The sequence below is a fragment of the Pseudoliparis swirei genome, chromosome 20, assembly GCF_029220125.1.
Source record: "Pseudoliparis swirei isolate HS2019 ecotype Mariana Trench chromosome 20, NWPU_hadal_v1, whole genome shotgun sequence".
Taxonomy (NCBI): Eukaryota; Metazoa; Chordata; class Actinopteri; order Perciformes; family Liparidae; genus Pseudoliparis; species Pseudoliparis swirei.
Genome location: NC_079407.1, coordinates 4113668 through 4138667, shown reverse-complemented (window position 1 = coordinate 4138667; position 25000 = coordinate 4113668). Strand labels below are relative to the sequence as shown.

General features: G+C 45.4%; 3 protein-coding genes across 6 annotated transcripts in view; 1 reads left to right on the top strand and 2 right to left on the bottom strand.

Moving 5' to 3' along the window:
- The window catches only part of sik3 (SIK family kinase 3), a 36227-nt gene extending 27210 nt beyond the window's left edge, over positions 1-9017 (bottom strand). The window contains exon 1 of one of the 2 annotated variants that reach the window (XM_056440639.1): positions 8694-9017. In XM_056440639.1, the coding sequence (XP_056296614.1) occupies positions 8694-9017 (324 nt within the window). The remainder of the gene's footprint in view (positions 1-8693) is intronic. The other variant, XM_056440640.1, reaches the window with a different exon arrangement.
- Positions 9018-10768: 1751 nt separating this feature from the next.
- sidt2 (SID1 transmembrane family, member 2) lies at positions 10769-24402 on the top strand. 3 transcript variants are annotated; one of them, XM_056441476.1, is made up of 27 exons: positions 10769-11567; positions 11688-11809; positions 13295-13459; positions 13552-13597; positions 14018-14119; positions 14402-14485; positions 14569-14734; positions 16585-16678; positions 16857-16915; positions 17266-17292; positions 17784-17822; positions 17909-17986; positions 18080-18142; positions 18453-18568; positions 18656-18729; positions 18963-19029; positions 19118-19191; positions 19279-19402; positions 20622-20739; positions 20815-20951; positions 21118-21226; positions 22579-22655; positions 22750-22796; positions 22903-23008; positions 23095-23205; positions 23427-23540; positions 23632-24402. In XM_056441476.1, the coding sequence occupies exons 1-27, from the start codon at positions 11319-11321 to the stop codon at positions 23692-23694; spliced, it is 2631 nt and encodes an 876-aa protein (XP_056297451.1). In that variant the 5' UTR covers positions 10769-11318; the 3' UTR covers positions 23695-24402. The 3 variants fall into 3 exon arrangements, with proteins under 3 accessions (XP_056297451.1, XP_056297452.1, XP_056297454.1); XM_056441477.1 differs by lacking the exon at positions 17266-17292; XM_056441479.1 differs by lacking the exon at positions 18080-18142 and having other exon boundaries at positions 10770-11567.
- A 59-nt stretch (positions 24403-24461) lies between these two features.
- The window catches only part of LOC130210713 (centrosomal protein of 164 kDa-like), a 14469-nt gene continuing 13930 nt past the window's right edge, over positions 24462-25000 (bottom strand). The window contains exon 27 of the mRNA XM_056441196.1: positions 24462-25000. This exon is cut by the window's right edge and continues 59 nt beyond it. Within this exon, the coding sequence (XP_056297171.1) occupies positions 24972-25000 (29 nt within the window). The 3' untranslated portion in view covers positions 24462-24971.

Below are 25000 nucleotides of genomic sequence, written 5' to 3'. Positions count from 1 at the left end.
GGCGGAGCAGTGGGGAGTGAGGGTGGAGCAGTGGTGAGTGAGGGTGGCGCAGTGGTGAGTGAGGGTGGAGCTGTGGTGAGTGAGGGTGGAGCAGTGGTGTGTGAAGTGGAGCTGAAGGGCAGCGATGAAGAGATGGAGGCAGACGAGGAGGCGATGAAGGTTCCTCATCTGAAGAGGAAGTCGGTGAGGCAGGAAAGCTCCCAGGCCAAGAAGGCGGCGGTGGGTGAAAGAGGCCGAAGAGCAGAGGAGAAGTCCAGCAGGGACGAGGCCCCTGCTGCTCCGCAGGGGGCCGGCGCTGTGGGGCCCGACGCGTACAGCGTAGAGAGCATCAAGAGCACGCTCATGAAGACTAAAGGAGCTCATGGAGTCGACCTGGAGAGATACTTCCCCGAGAAGGAGAAGCTCCGCAAGGCGCTGAGGGAACTTCTGGGCTGCAGAGACAAAGGAGGCCTCACGGCCAATGAGGTGGTCCGGCTCAGGAGGCTGGTCCCCAGGCTGAAGGAGGAGAACCCTCCTGGGGAGGAGGGGGCTTGGAGCTCAGATTGTTAGGCCGCCATGTTTTAGTCCAAATGATGATGAGTCTCATTACCATTTGCTCGCTAAATATGAATGGAGCCAGAGACCCCGTGAAGAGGTCCCTGCTCCACCAACTAATGTCAATGAAAAATGCAGATGTGGTGTTTTTACAGGAGACCCACAGTGACTCTACCAATGAGGCCGAGTGGAGAAAAGAGTGGGGGGGTGAGGTGGTCCTGAGCCACAAGAGCACCACCAGTGGAGGGGTGGGGGTCCTGTTCTCAAGTAGGTTCGCCCCACAGATCCTGGAGGTGGAGCATGTGGTGGACGGCAGATTGCTGGTGGTGAGGGCCAAGTTTGAGCGTTTTAAATTTATTTTTATAAATGTGTACGCTCCTGTGACCGGGCCTGAGCGAGTGGGTTTCCTGAGTGTTTTAAACAGTGTTTTAAACGGGGTGGAGGCGGAGGAGTTCTTATTTCTGGGTGGTGATTTTAATTGCACAGAAAATGAGACTTTGGACAGGAACCACCGGGAGCCTCATGGGCCTTCACAGAGAGCCATGAGGCAGCTGGTGGTGGAGCACGGACTGGTTGACGTATGGAGGAGGTCGAACCGGGCCGAGAGGCAGTACACGTGGGCCCACTCCAGAGGGAACCGGATCTCCCTGGCCCGGCTCGACCGGGTTTACTGTTTTAAGCACCATTTTAATATTTTTAAAGAGTGCAACATCGTACCTGTTGGGTTCACAGATCACGCTCTGGTCTTGTGTAACTTGTTTATCCCCAACGTGAAGCCGAGAAGTGCCTACTGGCATTTTAATACGTCCCTTTTGGAAGACGCACATTTTAAAGAGGTTTTTAGGTTTTTTTGGAACGGTTTTAGGAACGAAAAACATGCTTTTAACTCCTTAAAGCAGTGGTGGGACCGGGGGAAGGTGGAGATAAAGCAGCTCTGTCAACAGTATACTCTCAATGTCACGCAGGACATCACCAGGTCTATGAGGGATCTAGAGACTGAGGTTGTGGAGCTGCAGAAGTTAGCTGAGTCCACTGGAAATGGAGATCATATTAAAGATCTCAAATCTAAAAAGTCTGCTCTTACAGATCTGCTGGGCACTAAGGCTCAGGGGGCGCTGGTCAGGTCCCGCTTCATGGATGCAGCTCTGATGTTCTTCTTTGGACTGGAGAAGAGGAACGGGCAGAGCAGGGTCATCCACGCCATACGCTCCGAGTCGGGGCAAGAGATCAGAGATACGAACGGCATCCGGAGGAGAGCGGTGAGTTTCTACTCTGAGCTCTACTCCGATGAGTACAATGATAATGAGGAGATGTTCCAGGATTTCTGTGGAGGCCTACCAAAGGTCCCGGAAGAGATAAATGCCGGCCTGGAGGGTCCTCTAGTGGCAGCTGAGCTGGACGCAGCACTGCAGCGCATGGAGGGGGGCAAGGCCCCAGGAATTGATGGGATCCCAGTAGAGCTCTACAAAGAGTTCTGGAGTGTGATGGGCGAAGATATGTTACTGGTTTTTAAAGAAAGTTTTAAAGACATGAAGCTGCCGCTCAGCTGTAGGAGGGCGGTGATAACTTTGCTCCCCAAAAAAGGAGACCTGCAGGAGATGAAGAACTGGCGTCCGGTGTCCCTGCTCTGCTCCGACTACAAAATCCTGTCCAAGGCACTGGCCAACCGGCTGAGAGAGGTGGTGGGTCAGGTGATCCACAGGGATCAGACCTATTGTGTGCCTGGTAGGAGCATACTGGACAACGTGTCCTTAATTCGTGACTTTTTGGACATCTCTGGTCCTTTGGGCATTAAAGCTGGTCTCATTTCGCTAGACCAGGAAAAGGCTTTTGACCGGGTTGAGCACCAGTACCTCTGGAAGACTCTGGAGGCTTTTGGCCTCAGCCTAGGTCTCACAGCCATGATCAAGGTGTTGTATCAGGACATTGAGAGTATGCTGAAGATCAATGGGGGTCTTAGCGCCCCTTTTGGAGTGCGTCGAGGGGTGAGACAGGGCTGCTCTCTCTCAGGGATGCTGTACGCTCTGGCTATTGAACCTTTGTTGTGCAAAGTCAGAGCGAAGATTGAAGGGCAGGTTTTAAGGGGTTTTAACAGGAGGGTCATTTTATCAGCGTACGCTGATGATATCGTCATCTTTGTTAAAAGCCAGGGAGAAATCAGCGCCCTGACTTCTATTGTTCAGGACTTTGGTGCCCTGTCTGCCGCAAAGGTAAACTGGGCAAAGAGTGAAGCCTTGGCAGTGGGGAACTGGGAGGAGGGTCTGCCGAGCCTACCGGGGGGGTTAGTCTGGAGAAAAGATGGTTTTAAGTACCTTGGTGTGTATGTGGGGAATGCATGCGTTGAAAAAGAAGAACTGGGAGGGAGTTGTGGAGAAAATGCAGGGGAGGCTGGCTAAGTGGAAGTGGCTGAAGCCACAGCTGTCATATCGGGGCCGGACGCTGGTCATCAATAACCTGGTGGCCTCAGCACTGTGGCACAAGCTGGCCTGCATGCAGCCCCCTAAAGGCCTCATCCAGAAGCTCCAGGCCATCCTCACTAATTTTTTTTGGGACAAGATGCACTGGGTCCCTCAGTGTGCACTCTTTTTACCAAAAGAAGAAGGGGGGCAAGGGCTGGTGCACATCGACAGCAGGGTGACCACATTCAGGGTCCAGTTTTTACAGAGATACCTCACAGGGCCAACAGACGTGATGTGGAGGGAGCTGACTGACTGCATTCTGAGGCAGGCAGCTGGCCTGGGACTAGACACTGCACTTTTTTTAATGGATTTTAACCTTTTTAAACTGTGTGGGCTGTCTCCTTTTTACCAGTCACTTTTTAAAGCTTGGACTTGTTTTGAGTGGAAGAGACCAGGACCGACGTGCTCCCTACACTGGCTGCTGCAAGAACCGCTGGTGTACGGGGCCAGGCTGGACATCCAGGACGACTCAACACCAGGCCTGACCAGCAGGCTGCGCTCCGCCAGAGTCACGACCCTGGGGAGACTGGTGGAGGTGGCCGGCCCCGGCTGGGGACTGTCTGCGGTGGCGTCTCGACTGGGCTGACATCAATCCGCAGGTCTCGAGGTTCCTGAGGAGCTGGGCGGAGAGGCTGACGGAGGCCGAGGTGGAGATGCTGCAGGAGTACGGCAGGGAGAGGAGGCTCCCGCCGACGGACCCTTTTCCAGATCTAGGATGTGTTCCGAGGCTGTGCGGGGTCTCGGGACCACTGTTCAGAGAAGCAGATCGAAAGCGGTTGGACTTCAACATGACGAAAGGAAAAGGTTTCTATGCAGCATGCGTGAAGGTGCTGAACAAAGGAAAGCTGGACCAGAGGGCCGACACGGTGTGGAGGCGGGAGCTGGGCCTGGGCGTGGAAGTGAACCCGTGCTGGAGGGTTCTCTACAAACCGCCCATAAACAAGAGAACTGGGGATCTGCAGTGGCGAATACTACACGGGGCCATCGCCGTGAATGCATTTGTCTCTGTCATAAATCCCACTGTCGATAAACAATGTCCATTTTGTGAGGAGATAGAAACTGTGTTCCACTGTTTTTATTTCTGTGAGAGGCTTTTAAACCTTTTTAATGCATTGAAAGATGTTTTTAAAGGGTTTGGGGAGAACTGGTCCAGGACCACCTTCATCCTAGGGGTCAACTATGGAAAGGTGAAGGCCTCCAAGTGGAGGCTGCTGAACCACCTGGTTGGAGAGGCGAAACTGGCGGTTTACACCAGCAGGAAGAACAGGGTGGAAGGCGGAGCAGGGCAAGAGGCTCTCCCCATCTTCACCTCCCGCATCAGAGCCAGAATTTGGCTGGATTTTAAGTTTTTTAGCAGCACAAGCAACACACAAGGGTTCTGTGAGAAGTGGTGCTACAACAGAGTCGTGTGTCATGTAGTGGAAGGCGAGCTGCTGCTGAACGCTCCTTTTGACTCAAAGTGAGGAGCAACTGTTTTATTTGGTCTTAAGGTTGTAATGACTGTTCACTGATGTTTTGAGACAAGTAAAATAAAGGTTTTCTAAAAATCAAAAAAAAAAAATCTCTCTCTCCCTCCTGCTCATCCTTCTCCAGCTTAAAAAAAAAAAAAAAAAAAAAAAAAATCGGGAGGAAAGCAGAGCGGCGTGCCCACAGCCAGCCAGTCGGGTCAGGACATGCGGCTCGGTGACATTTCCTGAGGATCGCGCTCGCGGCGAGACGGAGGGCTTCTCCACGCGCGTCCTTACGCCATCCTTATAGTCGGGTCGCCCGAGGACACCGACCGCGCCTGACCTCGTCAAGACATTACGCAACAGTCTGCACGGAGACACGCACAATGGGCCGTCGGGCACTTTGAGTGGGGCTTATCAAACACGACAAACACTGCAAAAGATTGCAAAAGATTTGTGATGCAATGCTGGCATACAGGGTCATTCACAAAGACGCAGGGCAGCAGCGTGTTCGGTGGCGTGAACGTCCCGATGATCATTGTGTTGATGCAGTCAATTAAGACCACGGGAAAATGGCACAATATTCCTGGTTATTGCTTTAAAAAAATAGCCGAAGATCAAAGCGTTTTGTCGTATTATGAAAATAATACTGAGCATTGTCTTTTAGGAGTTGGTCAGATTGATAACACTTTAAAGTTCTTGTGATTAGCACTTTATTTGACAAATAAAACATAATTACTGGGTTTATTTTTGACCTTCAGGGTGAGTATTTGCTTCAATCTGCATCGCACTAACATTAGCGCTGACTTTTTTTTACACTATAGGCCAGCCAAGAGCAAAATATTTCAGTTTTTTAATGATTTCTAAAAATGTTCAGGGGCAGAATAATGAAACGTTTAATCAACTTGAATAAATTACTTGAATACATTCCATTCAAATGCTGAGTGACCCAGGGAGGCTGTGCAAATATGCCATTTGCCATGGACCGTGGCCAGGATGTGAAATATAATCTTGTGTAAAGTGCATTTAAAAACAAGGCGACTACAAGCCTGATTAATAGACAATCAAATTGCGGTGTGTGTGTGTGTGTGTGTGGGGCAATCGGCTCCATAACAGGAAAATAATACCTTCTTTGTGAGAGACAGGAAAAAGCGACGCGTGTACACACTGAACGTTTCGTTACGAGTCTGCGTACGTCTCGTCTCGTATCATTTGAGCATGTTTTTCGGGACGTTTTACCGTGAAGTTGCGCTGGAAGCTCCGTAGACGTGAATTAGCGGTGGACGTGACACACGGGCTTTGACTATAGGTTGCAGCAAAGCATAGACACTCAGAATTCAACATTTCAACACTCCGTTATCTGAAATAGTGTTGAAAGATCGGATAAAAACGAATTGCAACATTTTCTGTAATCGTGTTTGTAGTTCATTACACAAATAAAAAAGGTTAAACATATGCTAAGTTTACGGCTTTTAAAATGTCAGGAGTTATGTTTGTTGATATGCTGGAGAATGTTTGATGCATCCAAAATAAAAATCGGAGAATAATTGGTTGTTTGTGCAATGATTGAAAAAAGAAAAGAAAAAAAATAAACACCGACGGTTTGATCCAACTCCATCGAGTCCCCAAATTCACACGGCAGTGAGTCTTCTGGCGTCTCCTAAAAACAAATGTGTATCGCTCATAGCGCGAGCCAGAACTAACAGAACGCACGTCCCCTTGATGAAAGGTCATAGAACCAGCAATAAAGTTTATAGGGAGTGAAAAAAAACTTTCTTGTGCGAGTGCGTAAACACTTCTGTCTTGACTGCCCTTCTTTCTTTTCTGGAGGAGACAAACTTTCACTATTGCGACATCCAGGTGCAGCAGCAGCACGAGCCATCTGCCACGGGAGGCTGCGTGTCGTGTGACCGCCTCTCTGTTTACGACGACAACCACCTCCGGTTCACGCGAGATTTGCTTTAAAATACATACAGTTGAGATGTTAGTGTGTAATGGGAGAGGGGGGGGGGGGGAGGAGAGTATAAAGTTGAAACAAATTGCCTGTGGAACATTTTAGATTTAGCAAAACAACAGAGAGCCAATGAGGCCATCCCTTTCCTTTCGGAGCGACCGAGTATAAATAACCAGGTCTGCCTCTGCAGGATATCGTCCAACTCCATCCAACAACTGGACTAGTCAGCGTTTCTCATTGGCTTGTTATAAAAAAAAAAACAGACCATAAAACAGGTCTCCGAAGCACATCTGATGACTGATTGTCATATCCATATTCATGACGTCCACGGGCATGTGCGCTCCTCTTCTTCTGATGTTCGCGAGCAACTCGGGTTGCAGAAAGCCCGTGAGCCGGTTGGTGAGAATCAGGCGCTGACTGATCCATCTGTGACCGCCGTCAACAGGCAAGGAAACAAGGCCCCTCTGTCATTCAAGTGAGCCGTTGTCTGTCATTTTGTCCTCTGCCTGTCTCTCACACTCAGACAGAAAGCCAGACACACACACACACAGCCAGGCAAGTATTAACAGGCTCACACACACACGAGGAGTAAAGCTTCATAACCAGCTCATTAATCTCACACTACAACGTTGCTCTGGTCTTTGTATTGCGCTTATATAAGATTGAGCACACCGTCCCTGTAACTACTAGTCAGTAACTGACATTATAATCCCATCGACACATCTGGGGTCCTTCAAAAAGCGTCTCCTGCAGCATTGACATGCAAACACCACAGAGCACTCACTGACCTTAGTTTATTCTGGCCCCCGTGAATCTAAATGGGAGGTTCTCTGGGGCTATGCGGCTCAACGGGCCCAAAATGACTCATGTCTGTGTGTACGTCAACAAGAGCATCAGGGTAAAGCGGCACACACACAGCTGCCTCGACACACCTTTATTTGTGCCATTAGAACTAAAGGCTCTTCATCAGGTAAAAAAAAAGGAAAGATTATCATACTGCGGGAGCTTTCTGCAAGCGTCGGCTTAAGCCGTGTTCAACCGAGGGACGTGCACACTTTTCACAATAATCTCGTCGTGTCCCCGTCGACACACGCGGTCCTGAGTAGAAGCCAGCAGGCTGGAAATCAACGTGTGTGTGTGTCACTCAGCAGAACTATTTACTTATGCTGCCGCTTGATGCCTTTCTGATTAGATATGCGGTTGTTGTTTTTTTAACCTATTTGGACTTGCACTGTCGTGAAAGATATAATATCTAGAGTGACATTTACAACAGGCTCACAGGCAAAAAGAGCCACGAAACACCTGACTCAATAGGTCAAGGAGGAAAGAACACAACGTGGAATATTTGAGTGTTCCCTTCCAGTTGTTGGCTCCAAACCGACTGTTTGCCACACTAAAGCATGTTGCATGAATGTACTTATAGATGTGTAGCACTGTGATTTGAATATCACGTGTTGGTGATAGTGCTTTGCAAGGAAATGCCATGTAGTGTATACTTCTAACTGGCGCCCACTCGTACGCGCATCTAGGTACACTCAACGTGTGTTGGCAGTTACGGAAACCACACATGTTATCCATGTAAATGTTTAATTGTCTGGGTGGCTTCATAAAACGTCAACCATTAACTGGGATATATCTAAATTTCTTTTTTATCGTGTAATAAAGCCGTAATAAACTTCTCTGAACCCGCCAAGTGATAAAAGCAAAGTGTAAAAACTCTCCCATAGTCTTTTTCCACAAATAGTTACACTACTAACGTGCAACTTTAGAAGCTCGTTGTTAAAATAAGAGTTCCCCCACCAGCAGAACTTTTAACCTCGTTTTAAAAACATCTACGTGTAGCCCAACAGCTAGTTAGCCAATAAGCTAACCTAGCTCACGTTACTACAGTCGGAACATTGTGCGTCTCCTCTTCTTCATCTTCTTCTTCTTGGTAAATACCCTTCTCTCCTTCCCTCCGTCCTCTGCCACACACTAACCCCCGGGGCCTTTCCATGAAAAACACAACTAGTTCATATACGCGCAACCAGCTTGATCTATGCCCCCCAAAAAAGGTCAACGTGTCTCTATCCCTGAGTTCGAGGCGATGCCCCGTGTGGAGCGGGTCTCTGCCCCCTCTCTCCCCCACCGCCGCGCACCCAGCAGCGGCGTCGCCGGAGCGGGCTGGCCGCTGTGTCTCCGGAGCCTGAAGGCCCCTCCGTCATCCCGAGTAGCGCTTACATGGCCGAAAAAGCTTGGAATAAAACCGTGACAGCTTGTACTCGTTCGCCTGTAACGCTCGGACGCCAGTGGCCTTACCTTCGCTTTGGTAATGATGTGCGTGGCGAGTTTGACAACCGCGAAATTCCCCTTGCCGATGGTCCGCTCGATTTCGTAGTGGCCCACTCGGGCCGGGGGGGGCCTGGTGGCCGAAGTGTGGCCGGGACTGGTGACGCACCCGGTGGCCGCGCCGGTGCCGGTGGAGGACGGCTGGGCTCGGTTCTGGGTGGCCATGCCCGCGTGGGTCGGTCGGGCAGAGTGCGTGATCCCGGCCGCAGCGGACCCAGCAGCACCTCCGCTTGACACGGCCGCCATCTTCTCGCCTCTCTGCGGGAAACAACAAGCAGCTTGCGCAGCGCGCATCACGGGCACGCCCCCGCCCTTTGCGTCATTTTTACGTAAAGACGCGCCTCCGCAGCGCCCTCTCTAGGCTGTAACCGTGGCGACGATCGGCGTAACAAATGACTTCATCCACACAAACGTATTGCGGTTGCCCTGACGACGAAGAAGTGCGCAATACCGGTCCGGTTCCCGTGATTCCTTGCAAACTACAGGTTCAGGAGACTTTAAAGGCGTATATGTATACACAGGAACAGTCAAATGTATCTATTCTATTTAATTACATTGTAATATATTGTAATATCTTCCATTCTATTGTATTCCATTCTATTCTATTCTATTAGAATCTCTTCCATTATATTGTATTTCCATTCTATTTCATTCCATTCGATTCTAATCTCTTCCATTCTATTATTTTCCATTCTATTCAATAGCTGCTCACCAGGTTGTAGACAGCACCACTCAGCGGTAGGAAGGAGTTCCTGCTTCGTGTTTCTCAGGGCCCCAGAAAAAAAATCTGGTTCACTGTATGAACTGGTTTGAAGTAATTTGATTAACTGAAACTTAACATATAATTAGTCCTGACAAGAAAAATAATGTCAAATATAAACAAGTTCAACAAGAGAAGGAGAAAACAAAGTGCCAGGAAATTCAGTGAATAGGACATGAACAATTTAATTAAAATAAACACATTTTATATCAGAAAATGTTTTCATTCAAGATATATATAACGTAGAACATGTTGAATATCAATTTATTTTTGTTTAGAACAGACATTTTCAAAATATGAATGATTATGTTTACAACTTTCCTGAACATGCTTAAAATTATATGTATTATATTATATATATGTATTATATTTAACATTTGTAAATAATATAATAATATTAAATGAACTAACAAAACAATAGTGCAAAGATGTAACTATATATGCATACATAAATATACACTATATATTATATATACATATAATAAACAAATAATATATATATATATAAATATGTGTATGTGTTTATATAGTGTATTTATATTTTTCCAACCCTATATATATATATAGTTGGATTTATATATATATATATATATATATATAAGAAATATATATATATACAGGACTGTCTCAGAAAATTAGAATATTGTGATAAAGTTCTTTATTTTCTGTAATGCAATTAAAAAAACAAAAATGTCATGCATTCTGGATTCATTACAAATCAACTGAAATATTGCAAGCCTTTTATTCTTTTAATATTGCTGATTATGGTTTACAGCTTAAGAAAACTCTAAAATCCTATCTCATAAAATGTTAATATTTCCTCAGACCAAGTAAAAAAAAGATTTATAACAGCTGAGTGTTTGTCAAGGCTCAGGAAACCCTTGCAGGTGTTTGAGTTAATTAGACAATTCAAGTGATTTGTTTAATACCCTACTAGTATACTTTTTCATGATATTCTAATATTTAGAGATAGGATATTTGAGTTTTCTTAAGCTGTAAGCCATAATCAGCAATATTAAAAGAATAAAAGGCTTGCAATATTTCAGTTGATTTGTAATGAATCCAGAATGCATGACATTTTTGTTTTTTTAATTGCATTACAGAAAATAAAGAACTTCATCACAATATTCTAATTTTCTGAGACAGTCCTGTATATATATATATATATACCTGTACTGTTCTTGAGTCGCAGGAGGCACAGCCATGACGTCATGACGTCATGTTGACGGTCTGAGCGTGCAGGGGGCGCCAACGTCACCTCCTCCTCCTTCTTCTCCTCCTCCTCCTCCTCCTCCTTCTTATCCTCACTGTAAACAATCTCATCAACCCTCCGCCGCTCGAGAGAAAACACACTTGCACAATGTCGCCGCCGCGGAGCCGCCAATCAAGGCCGTGACACGCGCTCCCACCGGACAGAAACCACCCCCCCTCCCAAAGAAACACTTCCTGATGTTTTCCTTTTCAAACCGTCGGCTGCCTCCTCTCTCTCACCGACGATGCGAACGTTAGCACGGCTGAAGAGGAGTCGACTACCGTCGTCAACTTGTCGGAACCGGTGCCATTGATTTCACAGCGGACGAGGGAGGGTTGTTGTTGTTGTTATTGTTTACGTAAACACTACGAGGAGCACGTCGCTCGCTCAGGTGAACAGCTGTTAGCTCGTCAGTTAGCCACCTCCTCCTCCACTGCTGCTGTTGTTGTTTTTAACCCTTGGAAGTGGCGCAGGTGAGCTAGCACGCCTCGTCGCCGAGGAGCGGACCCTGGATGGGGCGGAGCTGTCCCCAGTAGTCAGGTAGCGATCAGTTCCGGTTCAGGGGGAGACGGTGTCGGACAAAATGGTGTTGAGGAGCTGCTGGAAGTCTCGACATAAAAACAGAACCGGACCCGCTGCTGGTCTGGTCCGAGTCGGGTCCGCTGCCCTGCTCTGGCTGTGCCTGACCCAGTTCGTGTGCGCCGGCGGCGCGCTGGCCCAGACTAAGAACGTGGTCCAGAAAGATGCCGAATTCGACGTCACCTACAACGGCACGGTCACGAGCAAGAACCAGACCATCTACGCCTTCAACCACACCGTGTCCAGGAACAAGGTGAGTCCAGCATGGGTACCGAGCGGGTTGGCGGACTCGTGGACCGCTCATGGAAGTGATGGCAAGCGTACTGAGATCTGGGTCTCTTTGTTTTTTCTTTGTTTTTTGGGGGGGTGTCAGACGGAGGGAGTGCGCGTGTCCGTGGACGTGCTGTCGCAGGGGTTCGAGAGTCCCATCCTGTTCGTGGTGCGACAGAAGCAGGCGGTGCTGTCCTTCCAGATCCCCCTCATCCTCAGAGGCCTGTGAGTACCATCACGTGCTCTAACTGGACCCATCTGTATGCATACTCTCTTTTTTAAAAGCTTCATTTCCCTTTTTGAGGTCTCAATATATAATCTTTACATTATAAAACAGTGCTTGCATTAGAGTTGTATTGTTATTACTAGTATAATTAGAATGTAGGCCTCCCGGTTTGTTATGTTTTTGCGTATTTGAGATGTATCGCCTTTTATTGTCCTCAGTTTATCTGCGATTTATGTTTTTATTCATATAATAATATCATTTTATGAAGTAATAATACAAGGTTCCTCCCAGGGAGTGTCTAGCTGCTGTTGTTGTCTATCTGTAGATAGCAAACAGTTATGATTTCAGGTTCTTGCATTGAAGTTTACTTTAATAAGAGGGAAATCTGAATAGGCGATATGTCCATGTTGTTGAATTTCTTTTTTTAATGTTTTATTAAAATTCAAGGTCAGATTTATTCCTAGAGGTGCTGCCTTTTTAAGAAGTAGCCCTTAATTATAGATGTCGTGTGTGTGTGTGTGGACTAGAGTCCAGCTGTTCTTGAGCCTGTTGGCTAAAGGCCGACCTGTCAGTGGATCCGTGTCTCCCACACTCCAAGGTCCTCTCTCCGCTGTTGCGCAACACCGGAACAACAACAGGATCTCTGAAGATCTTTGGACTTTCACTTCCTCCGCTGACATCTTGTTTCTCTCCAGAGCGAAGTCGCTTCGGTTGCACGTGACGTCGGGTCACATGCTCCCAATGAAAACAATATTTATTTATTTGTGATTATTGAAGCTGCGTTATCTAGTTAGGTAATCTGAATGTGAAGCAGAAAGTTAAACTCTCATTCAATTAAATAATCTAATCGAGAGGAATTGGTCACCAGCACAAGTAACAATTTTTTTTAGATTTACGAAATTCACCCCTGGTAATAAATAAAGTAAAATCTAATCTAAATCTAACCAATCTGTATTTATAAATACATTCATAAAATAATTAATTATGTTTAGGTCTATCTACCCTGTGTAAAGGTCAATAGCTTTAAATATATTATATACAAATGTTTATTTTCCAATATTGTATGTATTTTATTAAACCTTTATTTATCCAGAATAATCCCATTTAGATTTAACTTTTTAAAAAAAAATCAGTTCCTTTTTAAGATGACAGGGCGCATTAAAATACATCATAAAAATACCTCATAAAAAATTAGAAACAACAAAAAAGAGACAACAGAGCAGCTGAATGTACAAATGCTTTGATATTTTATTAAACCTTTTATTTATCCAGAATAATCTCATCTAGATAAAAAAAAAAATGTTTACGTCAGTTCCTGGTCAAGATGACGGCGCGCATAAAATACATAATAAAAATAAATTATAAAAAGTTAGAAGCAACATAAAGAGAGTCACACGAAAGAGAGAACAGAGCGCCTGAATGCTTCACGGTGAGGTGGATGGTTCTGACCGCCTGCTCCTCCGCTCTGTCCGTCTCTCCCCAAGCTACCAGAGGAAGTACCCGTACAACCATGTGGGCCGGACCTTGTGCCAGCCTCCGACCCGGTCCGCCTCGGAGACCCAGTTCTTCTTCGTGGACGTGTCCACCCTCTCCAGCCAGGAGACGAACTACCAGCTCAGGGTCAGCCGCGTGGAGAGCTTCACCCTGCAGTGAGTGACCCCCCCCCCCTCCCTCCCTCGCCATCGGGCCGCTCTTCCGTCCTTCGATGTCTTGACGCCTTGTTTTCATCTCGATTTTACAGCACGGACAAGAAATTCAGCTTCACCGCGTCGCCGTCCCAGCCTCAGGTACGACGGCCGCTCGACGCCGACGCCGCTTTGTGGTTTTTTTTCCGGGTGTTTACGAGCGGCGCCACTCAGGGCTACTCAAGCAGAACGAAAGGAGAAGTGGGTAGGAGGGTGGGAGAAACACGAGTGGAGCGGGGAATTTCACGTTTTGCATTAATATTCAGTGACTCTTCCTCTTCTGCTTTGAAAAAAAGGGACAGAGGAGTTTCATTTTTGGCCTTTTAGAAGCACCTCACAGATTTACAATTTTTTTTATCAACCTTGTGGGCAGTCATGGTTACTGCTACTTAAGATAAGATAAACCTTTAAACTTCATCTGACTTTTGTTTCATCACGTTTTTATTTGTCACGATTCGCTCTAATCATTCCCTTCCCGAATCGTCGTCATCATCGTCGTCTTCCTCTCGCCCTTCCTCTCAGTACTTCAAGTATCACTTCCCGGATGGGGTGGACACCGTGATCGTCAAGGTCAACTCGGAGATGATCTTTCCCTGCTCCGTCATGTCCATCCAGGACATCCAGGTACACCAGACAGTGTCCTCAAGTGGCCCCCATGCCTTGTTGTGAGCATGCAGTACCACCTTTCAGCCACGTGAGGCCGCCACTGAGTTCATAGAACAGTGTCAGTGCAAAGCAAAGCAAGCTTTTATTTTTATTTTTTTTATGATTTACTGTGATTTATTTAGTTTTTGCTTGAAATCACAGTTTAAAAATGAAAAATCTCTTGTTCCATCTTCTCGTTAATACTTTAATGCTTGTTTTGTTGTTGTTTTTATTCCATGTCTTATTTCCGCTTCTTTCCAGTGCCCCGTCTACGACCTCGACAACAACGTGGCCTTCATCGGGATGTACCAGACCATGACCAAAAAAGGCGCGATCACCGTGCAGGTGAGAGTCCGCGTGGCGAAGCTCGAGCCGCGCGCGCCGACATTATCTTCTAATTGCCTTTTGCGTACATTTTTGTCTTTTAGAGGAAAGATTTCCCCAGCAACAGCTTCTACGTGGTGGTGGTGGTGAAGACGGAGGACGAGGCGTGCGGCGGTCCGCTGCGCTTCTACCCTCTGCGCCCCGACGAGCTCATGGACGCCGGCAACCGCAGCAAGTTCATCGACGTGGTCGTCACGCCCGCCATCAAATGTGAGCCGCCGGTCCGCAAACACAAAATCATCACGGGGGGGAATAATACACAGGGATTTGTTTTGTACGCCATCGAGTGGACTACACGTATAGATTTTTTTATTATAAAGCTATATATATTTTTATTTATTTTTTAATGCTGTATTTCCATGTATGGAACCCCATTAGTAAGAAAGAAATAATGAATACACTCATATAATTTATATTTTATTAAAAAGACATGCATAACTAAATAATAAATAAATAAACTAAATATATATATAATTTTTTTTTTAATATATATATTTCTATCTATCTTTTTATGTTGTATATCCATGTATTGAACCCTATTAGTAAGATATATATATATTTATATACATATATATATTTATATATATATTTTTTTTAATGTTGTATTTCAATGTATTGAACCCTATTAGTAAGATATATATATAGTGAGATATTTTTATTTTATATATATATATAATCTCAAGGACTGCATTCTTTCATCTACGTAATATTTCAAAAATCAGGCACATCTTGTCTCAAAAAGATGCAGAAAAATTGGTTCACGTTGATTTCGAGACTGGATTACTGCAACTCCTTATTAGCAGGCTGCTCTAATAAATCTCTTAGGTCCCTCCAGTTGATCCAGAATGCTGCAGCTCGTGTTCTCACTAAAACTAAGAAAAGAGATCACATCACTCCTGCACTAGCTGCTCTGCACTGGCTCCCAGTAAAATCAAGAATCACTTTTAAAATTCTTCTCTTAACCTACAAAGCCTTGATTGGTGATGCTCCATCATATCTTAAGGAGCTTGTCACCATATTGCCCACTAGAGAGCTACGCTCACTAAATGCGGACTACTTGTAGTTCCTAGAGTCTTAAAAAGTAGAATGGGAGCCAGAGCCTTAGTTATCAAGCTCCTCTTTTATGGAACCAGCTTCCAATTTCAGTCCGGGGCAGACACAGTCACCTCGTTTAAGAGTAGACTTAAGACCTTCCTCTTTGACAGAGCTTATAGTTAGGGCTGAATCAGGTTCACCTGGTCCAGCCCCTTGATATGCTGCTATAGGCTTATAGCTGCGGGGACGTTTTAGGATGCACTGAGTACCTATCTCCTCCTTTTTCTCTCCTTAAGGATGAATTTTCATCTCTCAATCACACGTTACTAACTCTGCTTTCTCCCGGAAGTCCTTTTGACTTCGTCTACGCCCCATGGGGTCATCGGACCCTATGAGGGGGCATAGATCCTATCTCCCTGTTGGTTCGTGTGGGTGGGGAAATTCCTGCTCTTGACTCCCCAACTGTCCTGTTGAGACTCGCCCTCCTCCTCCCCACCGCCATCTGCCTGATGGATCGTGGAGGTCTCCATCGTGGAATATGCCTACTATGAACTATTCATACACTCTGTCATATTCATAGAATGTATTTTAACTCTAAATCTGTCCTTCTGTACATTACATCTATTGCATCTGTCCATCCTAGGAGAGGATCCTCCTCTGTTGCTCTCCTCCAGGTTTCTTCCTTTTTCCCCCTGAAGGGTTATTTGGGAGTTTTTCCTGGTCCGATGTGAGGTTTTGGGGCAGGGATGTCTATGTGTACAGATTGTAAAGCACTCCGAGACAAATTTGTAATTTGTGAAATTGGGCTATACAAATAAACTGAATTGAATTGAATTGAATATACATATATATGATATTTTTTTATGTTGTATTTCCATGTATTGAACCCTGTTAGTAAGAATGAAATCATGCAACAACAACAAAATGTGTCGGGTGCTTTGTGCATAGTGTGCTCCTCCCTGTTGTGAAGCTGCTCATTCTGCCAGATGAATGACCTCTCATGCATCCGTCTCCTCTCTGCACAGCGGAGGTGTACGTGATGGGCATGCTGTTCTGTCTGGGCATCTTCCTCTCCTTCTACCTGCTCACCTTGATCATGACCTGCGTGGAGAACAAGCGGTGAGAGGCTGAGGCACCCTTTTTTTTTTTTTGACGATCCTCACTCCAGGTCAATTTGATTTTTAAGCGTGATTAGAAGACGGTAAAGAGCGTCTCTAATGTCAGTGTAGATTCACACGGCTGCGCCCTGAATACTAATGACCTGGACGTGCATGTCCTTGCTCTCTGCTGCCCGCAGGATGAAGAAGAGGCGAGAGGTGTTTCAGATTCCTGCCGACATGTCGCCCACCGAGACAGGTAACCTGGCAACCAGCTGCGATGGACTGCCCCGTTAAGGGGGGGGGGGGCTCGTCGGAGGGTGTTGTGGAGCGTACCATGTTATTAAAGAGTTGTGACCCTGTACTGTGGAGTAGATGCCATGATATATATGTATGTGTGTGTGTGCATATATATATATGTGTGTGCATATATATATGTGTGTGTCTATATATCTATTTCTGTGTGAGTGTGTATATATATATATATATATATCATGTTTAACTACCCTTAAAAATGTGGTATGACGATGATATCTCCTGATCTTCCTCTGAACTCAACGTGTGTGTCTCTCTCTCTCTCTCCCCCCCTCATGCGTATGTGTGGTTCAGCCTCTCTGCTCGGGAAGAACGGAGATGGTATAACGACACCGTTACTCGCCCTTACTGCCCGCCTCCCTCTCTCACTGCCGTGTGTTTTCCGGTCTGCGGATGCTCTGCATGCATTCACCCGCCCACTAGAACCCCCCCCCCCCATGTATTCACCCACCCACTAGAACCCCCATGTATTCACCCACCCACTAGAACCCCCTCCCCCATGCATTCACCCGCCCAGAACCCTCCTCCCAATGCATGTTCTTGCACGGGGGGGGGGGGGGGGACTTCTCTGGGTAACCACAAAAGCTTCTGCTCACATCCTGTATCCTCACAGCTCCCATTTCACGCCCCCCCCCCCCACCACCACCACCACCACCACCACTGTCACTAAATATTTACTCTTTTCACTAAAGAGAGAACTGCACTGGTTGTCGTGGTGATCGTGTGTGTGTGTGTGTGTGTTTGTGTGTGTGTGTGTGCATTGAGTTCATCTATACTTTTTAAAATGTGTGTGTGTGTGTATGTGTCCACAGGCAAAACTCCAGCCTCGCCGTATGAATATGGCTCCTTTGGTAAGTGTGTGTGTGTGTGTATTTTTTGGTGTCTTTGTTTATGTGTGGGTTTTGAAATCGGACCTAATTAAATTTTTTCCCCCCAGCCGACAACTGCAGCACGCTCAGCTCCGAGGCGATCACCGACAGCGCCACGTCCACCGACAACAACTACGGATACGCCGGTACGGAAGCGTCGCCCCGCCGACGGTCGCCGTGCAGAATCCCTCGCCTCTCTTTTATTATTTTTCATTTGTTTATTTATTTCTGTTCATCAGGACAGGAGGCGTTAAAACGTCGGCCAATCCTCACGCACCTCCACCACTTTGCCATCTGCATTGGTGACTCACGCTTGGCGACGCGGTTCAAACCGTCTCCGGGTTAAAAGCAACAACAAAAAACAATCAGCGTTTTTTTAAGAATCAATCGTCAGATAATCGTGGCCGGATAATCCGATTTTAATTTAAATGAACGGCAAAAAACAAAGATTGAGGCTGCAAATCACGCTGATATTACACAGGGGAAAAATATGTTTGGAAATTGCAAACTTGTATTTCTAAAAGGAGTGATTTCACTAATTGGGAGCAGAAAAAAAAACCACAGCTCTTTTTTTAATTATCTTGCCATGACCTCCTCTTCCTCCTCCATCAGAGCGCTCGCTGGACAGTGTCGGGCTAAGCCGCCACGAGTCTCTGAGCTCCGTGGACGAAGACGACTACGACACGCTGGACGACATCAACTCGGACAAAAACATCGTCCGCACCAAGGTAGGCTCCGCCTCCCGATGACGCGCCGCTCGATGTTTTAAAACGTCTCCCTCGACGACCAGTGAGAATGTCCTCCGCTTATTCCAGAAATGTTTATACGTGTCCGACCTGTCCCGCAAAGACAAGAGGATCATCAGCAAGAAATACCAAATCTACTTCTGGTGAGGACGCCTTTTTGTCTTTTCAATGACCCCTTCCTCCTCTTCCTCCCCCCCCCCCCCCCTAAATGAAGTGATGAAGGTCTTTTGAATCCGAAGGCGGAGGTGTGTCCAGGTGTCGGCTTCACCTGAGCGTGTTCACGAATAAAGTTTCCTTTTTGAAGACGGACGCCGTCTTTGTTTCCCCCTCTTTGATCGTCGTGGTGATGAAGTCGTGATTGTTGTCTCCTCTTCAGGAACATCGCCACCATCGGCGTGTTCTACGCGCTGCCCGTGGTCCAGCTGGTCATCACCTATCAGACGGTACCGCTCGCGACACAAAAAGATTATACGAGGACTTTATTTTTTTTAAAGGGGAAAAAAGCCGATAAGCCGACTCTCTGTTCTTCAGGTGGTCAACGTCACGGGAAACCAGGACATCTGCTTCTACAACTTCCTGTGCGCCCACCCTCTGGGGGACCTGAGGTGCGTCGTCGGCCCGTTGCGACCGCAGCACATTCACAGACCCGTTTTTTTCTTCCGTCACACGCTTTGTTTTTTTGTCGTACGCAGTGCGTTCAACAACATCCTCAGTAACCTCGGTTACGTGCTGCTGGGCCTCCTCTTCCTCCTCATCGTCCTCAAAAGAGACATCATCCACCAGCGGGCCCTGGTCCGCAACGACATCAACGCGCTGGTACAAGACGCACTATTACAGCGTCATTGGCATGATGGCGTGTTACTGTTTGGAGAATTATTATATATATATATATATATGTGGGTGTGTGTGTATGTATGTACAGGACTGTCTCAGAAAATTAGAATATTGTGATAAAGTTCTTTATTTTCTGTAATGCAATTAAAAAAACAAAAATGTCATGCATTCTGGATTCATTACAAATCAACTGAAATATTGCAAGCCTTTTATTCTTTTAATATTGCTGATTATGGTTTACAGCTTAAGAAAACTCTAAAATCCTATCTCATAAAATTTGAATATTTCCTCAGACCAAGTAAAAAAAAAGATTTATAACAGCAAACAAAATCAAACATTTGAAAATGTGTTTCCAGGTGTTTCGAGTTAATTAGACGATTCAAGTGATTTGTTTAATACCCTACTAGTATACTTTTTCATGATATTCTAATATTTAGAGATAGGATATTTGAGTTTTCTTAAGCTGTAAGCCATAATCAGCAATATTAAAAGAATAAAAGGCTTGCAATATTTCAGTTGATTTGTAATGAATCCAGAATGCATGACATTTTTGTTTTTTTAATTGCATTACAGATAATAAAGAACTTTATCACAATATTCTAATTTTCTGAGACAGTCCTGTATATATATACATGCATATTAGAAGAGAAATAAATATACATATATCTAAATTTATTTCTCTATTTTATATATATATATATATCTTTTTTATATACTCTGTATGTATATATGTATCTTTTTTTATATATTTATTTATCTTTTTTATATATATATATGTATATATATAAATTATATATATCTTTTATATACACTTTGTATATATATATTTATCTTTTTTTATACATTTATTTATCTTTTTTATATTTTATATATATATCTTTTATATACACTTTGTGTATATATATATTTATCTTTTTTTATACATTTATTTATCTTTTATATATATTTATTTATTTATGTTTGTGTATTTCTCTTTCAAATCTATCTAAGGGAAAAAAATCTGATAAAATACATCTCCCCACGCCCCGGCCATTAATTATCTTTCACATGTACCCCTCTGCTCTTTAAGCGTCTTGATGAACTCTAGTTCATGACTCACGTGTGTGACGAGCATTAATATGTCCAAAAAAAAGGTGAAGTATCGTAGACTTCAGGCCCGCCCAGAGTCCCGACGTATCTTTGCTCCTCTCCCCCCGCTCAGGAGTGTGGCATCCCCAAGCACTTTGGGCTGTACTACGCCATGGGCACGGCGCTGATGATGGAAGGCCTGCTGAGCGCCTGCTACCACGTCTGTCCCAACTACACCAACTTCCAGTTTGGTAAGACGCGCGTCCTCCTCCTCCTCCTCCTCCTCCATAATGCTGATGCCTTCATGGCCCCCTCTGTCCACGCAGACACCTCCTTCATGTACATGATCGCCGGCCTGTGCATGTTGAAGTTGTACCAGAAGAGGCACCCGGACATCAACGCCAGCGCTTACACGGCGTACGCCTACCTGGCCGGGGTCATCTTCTTGTCCGTGCTGGGAGTGGTGCGTACACACACACACACACACACACACACGCGGTCTGAGTGATGTTCAAAATAGCTGTTTGTTAGGATCTATTGGAAGAAATGGTGCATCCAAATCCTACACACTGTCCCTTTATTTTTTACACATAACGTACTTGTGTGTGTGTGTGACGATCTGTTCGCAGGTATTTGGGAAAGGAAACACCGTCTTCTGGATCGTTTTCTCTGTGATCCACATCCTGGCCACGATGCTCCTCAGCACTCAGCTCTACTACATGGGCCGATGGCGGCTGGGTAAGAGAGGACCCGGATCCGCGGGGCCCCTCGGTTCCCCTGGGTCCTGATCACCTCGTGGGCGGGCGTCAAACGTGGGAATACAGATATATACATATATGTGACGGAGAAGTCACGTTAGCTAAAGAAAAGTGACGGAAGTATCGCGGGCTGCGTAATGAAAGTGTTTTTTATACGTAATATTGCAGAATTCGTACAGTCATGGGAAACCTGGAAAAGTCATGGAATTTTAAAAATGGTTATTTCCAGGCCTGGAAAAGTCCTTTAAAAACATTTAATTTCCAAAAGTTTTGGAAAAGCCATGGAAATTTGGTATAATCATAAGTTAATTTACGCAGTTTGATTAACCCTTGTGTTGCCTTCGGGTCATTTTGACCCGAATCAATATTACACCCTCCCCCCGCCTTAGGGTTAATTTGACCCCATTCAATGTTTAATGTCGGTGTTCTTTCGGTAGTCAACAAACAAACATAAAGTGCCTCACACTTAAACTTGGAAAACAATATTAATTCTAATAATTTTCTGGAGGTTTTAATTGCTGGCGTCAAATTGAACCCAAAGGGTAAAATATGTTAGTAAATATAAAGGTAACAGGAGGGTGAAACATTGAATCGGGTCAAAATGACCCAAAGGCGGGGGGAGGGTGTAATATTGATTCGGGTCAAAATGACCCTAAGGCAACACAAGGGTTAAAAGAATCAACATTTATTTAAATATGTATTCTTTTAATCAAACTACTGTATCATGTATACTAAGACATAAAAACATGTTTGGTCATGGAAATTTGTTTTACGGTCATGGAATAAAAAAAATTGATATTTCCAGGCCTGGGAAAGGCCCCAAAAATTAAATTTCCAAAAAGTCATTTCAGCAGTTTCATTAAAAGAATAAACATTTATAAAAATATTTATTCTTTCAATCAAACGTATACACCGAGATTTCACAAAATGTTTGGTCATGGAAATTTGTTTTAAGGTCATGGAATCAAAAAAAAAGGTTATTTCGAGGCCTGGAAAAGTCCGAAAAGAAATTTATTTCCAAAAGTTTTGGAAAAGTCACGGAAATTTGTTATATTCATAAGTTAATTTACGCAGTTTGATTAAAAGAATAAACATTTCTATAAATATGTATTCTTTTAATCAAACTATTGTCTGAGATATCAAAAAATGTTTGGTCATGGACATTTGTTTCAAGGTCATGGAAAGGTCATGGAAAGGTCAACATGTGTATGAACCCTGTAATAGTTATTTTAAAACAGTGTGATATTTGAACGTAGTTTATCACCTTGACGTCCGTCTGCTCGTGTGTGTGTGTGTGTGTGTGCGCGCTCGTGTGTGTGTGTGTGTGCTCAGACTCCGGGATCCTGCGCCGCATCCTGAACGTCATCAACACGGACTGCATCCGGCAGTGCAGCGGGCCCATGTACATTGTGAGTAGATAGAACCGAGTGGTTCTGTAGAGTTCACAAGAACCACCGCGGTTCTGTACTGACGCGTCATCGTGCCCTTCCTCTTGTCTGGCAGGACCGGATGGTTCTGCTCGTGATGGGGAACATCGTCAACTGGTCCCTGTGAGTCACCGCAGTGGGTGTTTTCTAACATGAACGGTGCGGATGCAACGCGGTGCCGATGGCTTCATCTGTGTGTGTGTGTGTGTGTGTGTGTGTTCCTCTGCAGAGCTGCCTACGGCCTCATAGAGCGACCCAACGACTTTGCTTCCTACCTGTTGGCCATCGCCATCTGCAACCTGCTGCTCTACTTCGCCTTCTACATCATTATGAAGGTGTGTGTAGTGTTTTTATTTATTTCAAAAAGCTGAATGGTTCATACATCTAAAGCTCATTTTGTGTGTGTGTGTGTGTGTGTTAGCTGCGGAGCGGTGAGAGGATCCAGTGTCTGGCGTTGGTGTGTATCCTGTTCACGGCCGCGGTCTGGGGCCTGGCACTCTATTTCTTCTTCCAGGGTCTCAGCACCTGGCAGGTCAGTCACACACACACACACACACACACACACACCTCTTTCCTTAATTGAGGAGTGAATCTTAGGTGTGTGTGCGTGTCTCTTGGAGATATGTCTCTCTTTCTCTCTCTCTGTCTCTCTATCTTCCTCTCGCTCTCTCTCTCTCTCTCTCTATCTCGCTCTCTGTCTCTCTATCTTTCTCTCTCTCTCTTCCTCTCTCTCTTCCTCTCTCTCTCTCTCAGAAAACGCCGGCGGAGTCTCGTGAGCACAACAGGGACTGCATCCTGCTGTCGTTCTTCGACGACCACGACATTTGGCACTTCCTGTCCTCCATCGCCATGTTCGGCTCCTTCCTGGTACGGTCGCACGCTCACCACGAAACGGGAATTTATGCCAACGCGGCAACTCTTAACTACCCCCCCCCCCCTCTTTGTGTCCCCCGCCCAGGTCCTCATGACCATGGACGACGACCTGGACGCCGTCCAGAGGGACAAGATCTTCGCCTTCTAGGTTCGACCGCGAGACCTCCCGCCACGAGCGCGGCTCTTCCTCTCGGCGTTTACCGACCCTCGTCTCCGCGTCCTAAAACGAGCGCAGCCAGAAGCTTTTTTTTGTTTTTTTCTTCTTTCTTCCCGCCCAGGCCGTGCGGTGGGAAAAAAAACCGGCCAATCCCGTACGGACACACACACACGTGCCAACGAAGAGGTCGACGTCGAGCGGCGCCGCCGTGTTTCTGTCCTCTCGCCGCCGTCATCCATATAACTGTCGCCATAAGCTGGAGGTCACGACGTCCACGCGTGCTCGATAAATGTAAAAAAGAAAATACTATAAGAATTAACTTATTTTATACTGTCTGCATTACATTTGACCTGCAAGTCGGCGATGCATTTTTAAATGTTTTTATGCTGTTTATATGCTCTGTGTGTGTGTGTGTTTCCAAACATTAATGTGAGAACATCAGTCGTGTCCCGTGCGTCAGTGGCCTTTAAGTGTTCTAAATCATACTGTGCTCTGATTGGTCGGATCCTCGAGCTAGCCATCCTCCATGAAGAATATTATATTCTAATGATGATGATTGTATTTACTTCGACTTGTCCTGGTCCGAACGCGACGGTCTGCACTCTACTGTACGGGGGGGGGGGGGGACACGTGTCTGATTTTAATGTCAAACATTGCAATGAGCGGTTGAATAAATAAAGATCTCATTTTCATATCCTGTGTTTGATCCCGATCGTCTGTGTGAACCCGAGCGGCGTCTACAGAACATGATGCAGACGCACAACAGGACGAGCCTTTACTTCACAATACATGAAGACATGTCGAATTATATTTTTACAATATTTTATAAAAAAATACAGCATTTATTTACACACACAGATATATATATATTTCTATTATATTTATATATAATATATAATACATATATTTCTATTATATATAAATGCACAACATACATGTTACCTCTTCCTGCACACACAGTGTACACTCACAAGTCTCACTGCTAACACGTTGACATCTCTGGGATATGAAGGAGTAATTCATTATATATCTTATTCTCAAAGGAAACAACTTAAATGTCGGAAATTAATCATCAGTCATAAATACAAAAATTGCAATTACAAAACAACATGAGGACGTCTGGGAGTGCTTTGTCTATTCTTTGTAAACGTGACATTGTTCCCTAACTGCTGCTCCTCTGATGTCGGAGGAACTTCTCCCTGAAAGACGACCTTTGCGCCGCCGAGCCGAGTCACGGCGAGTCGGAGTCCTCGCCGCCCCGCGTCTCCTCAGTAGTGGTAGACTCTGATCTGGTTGT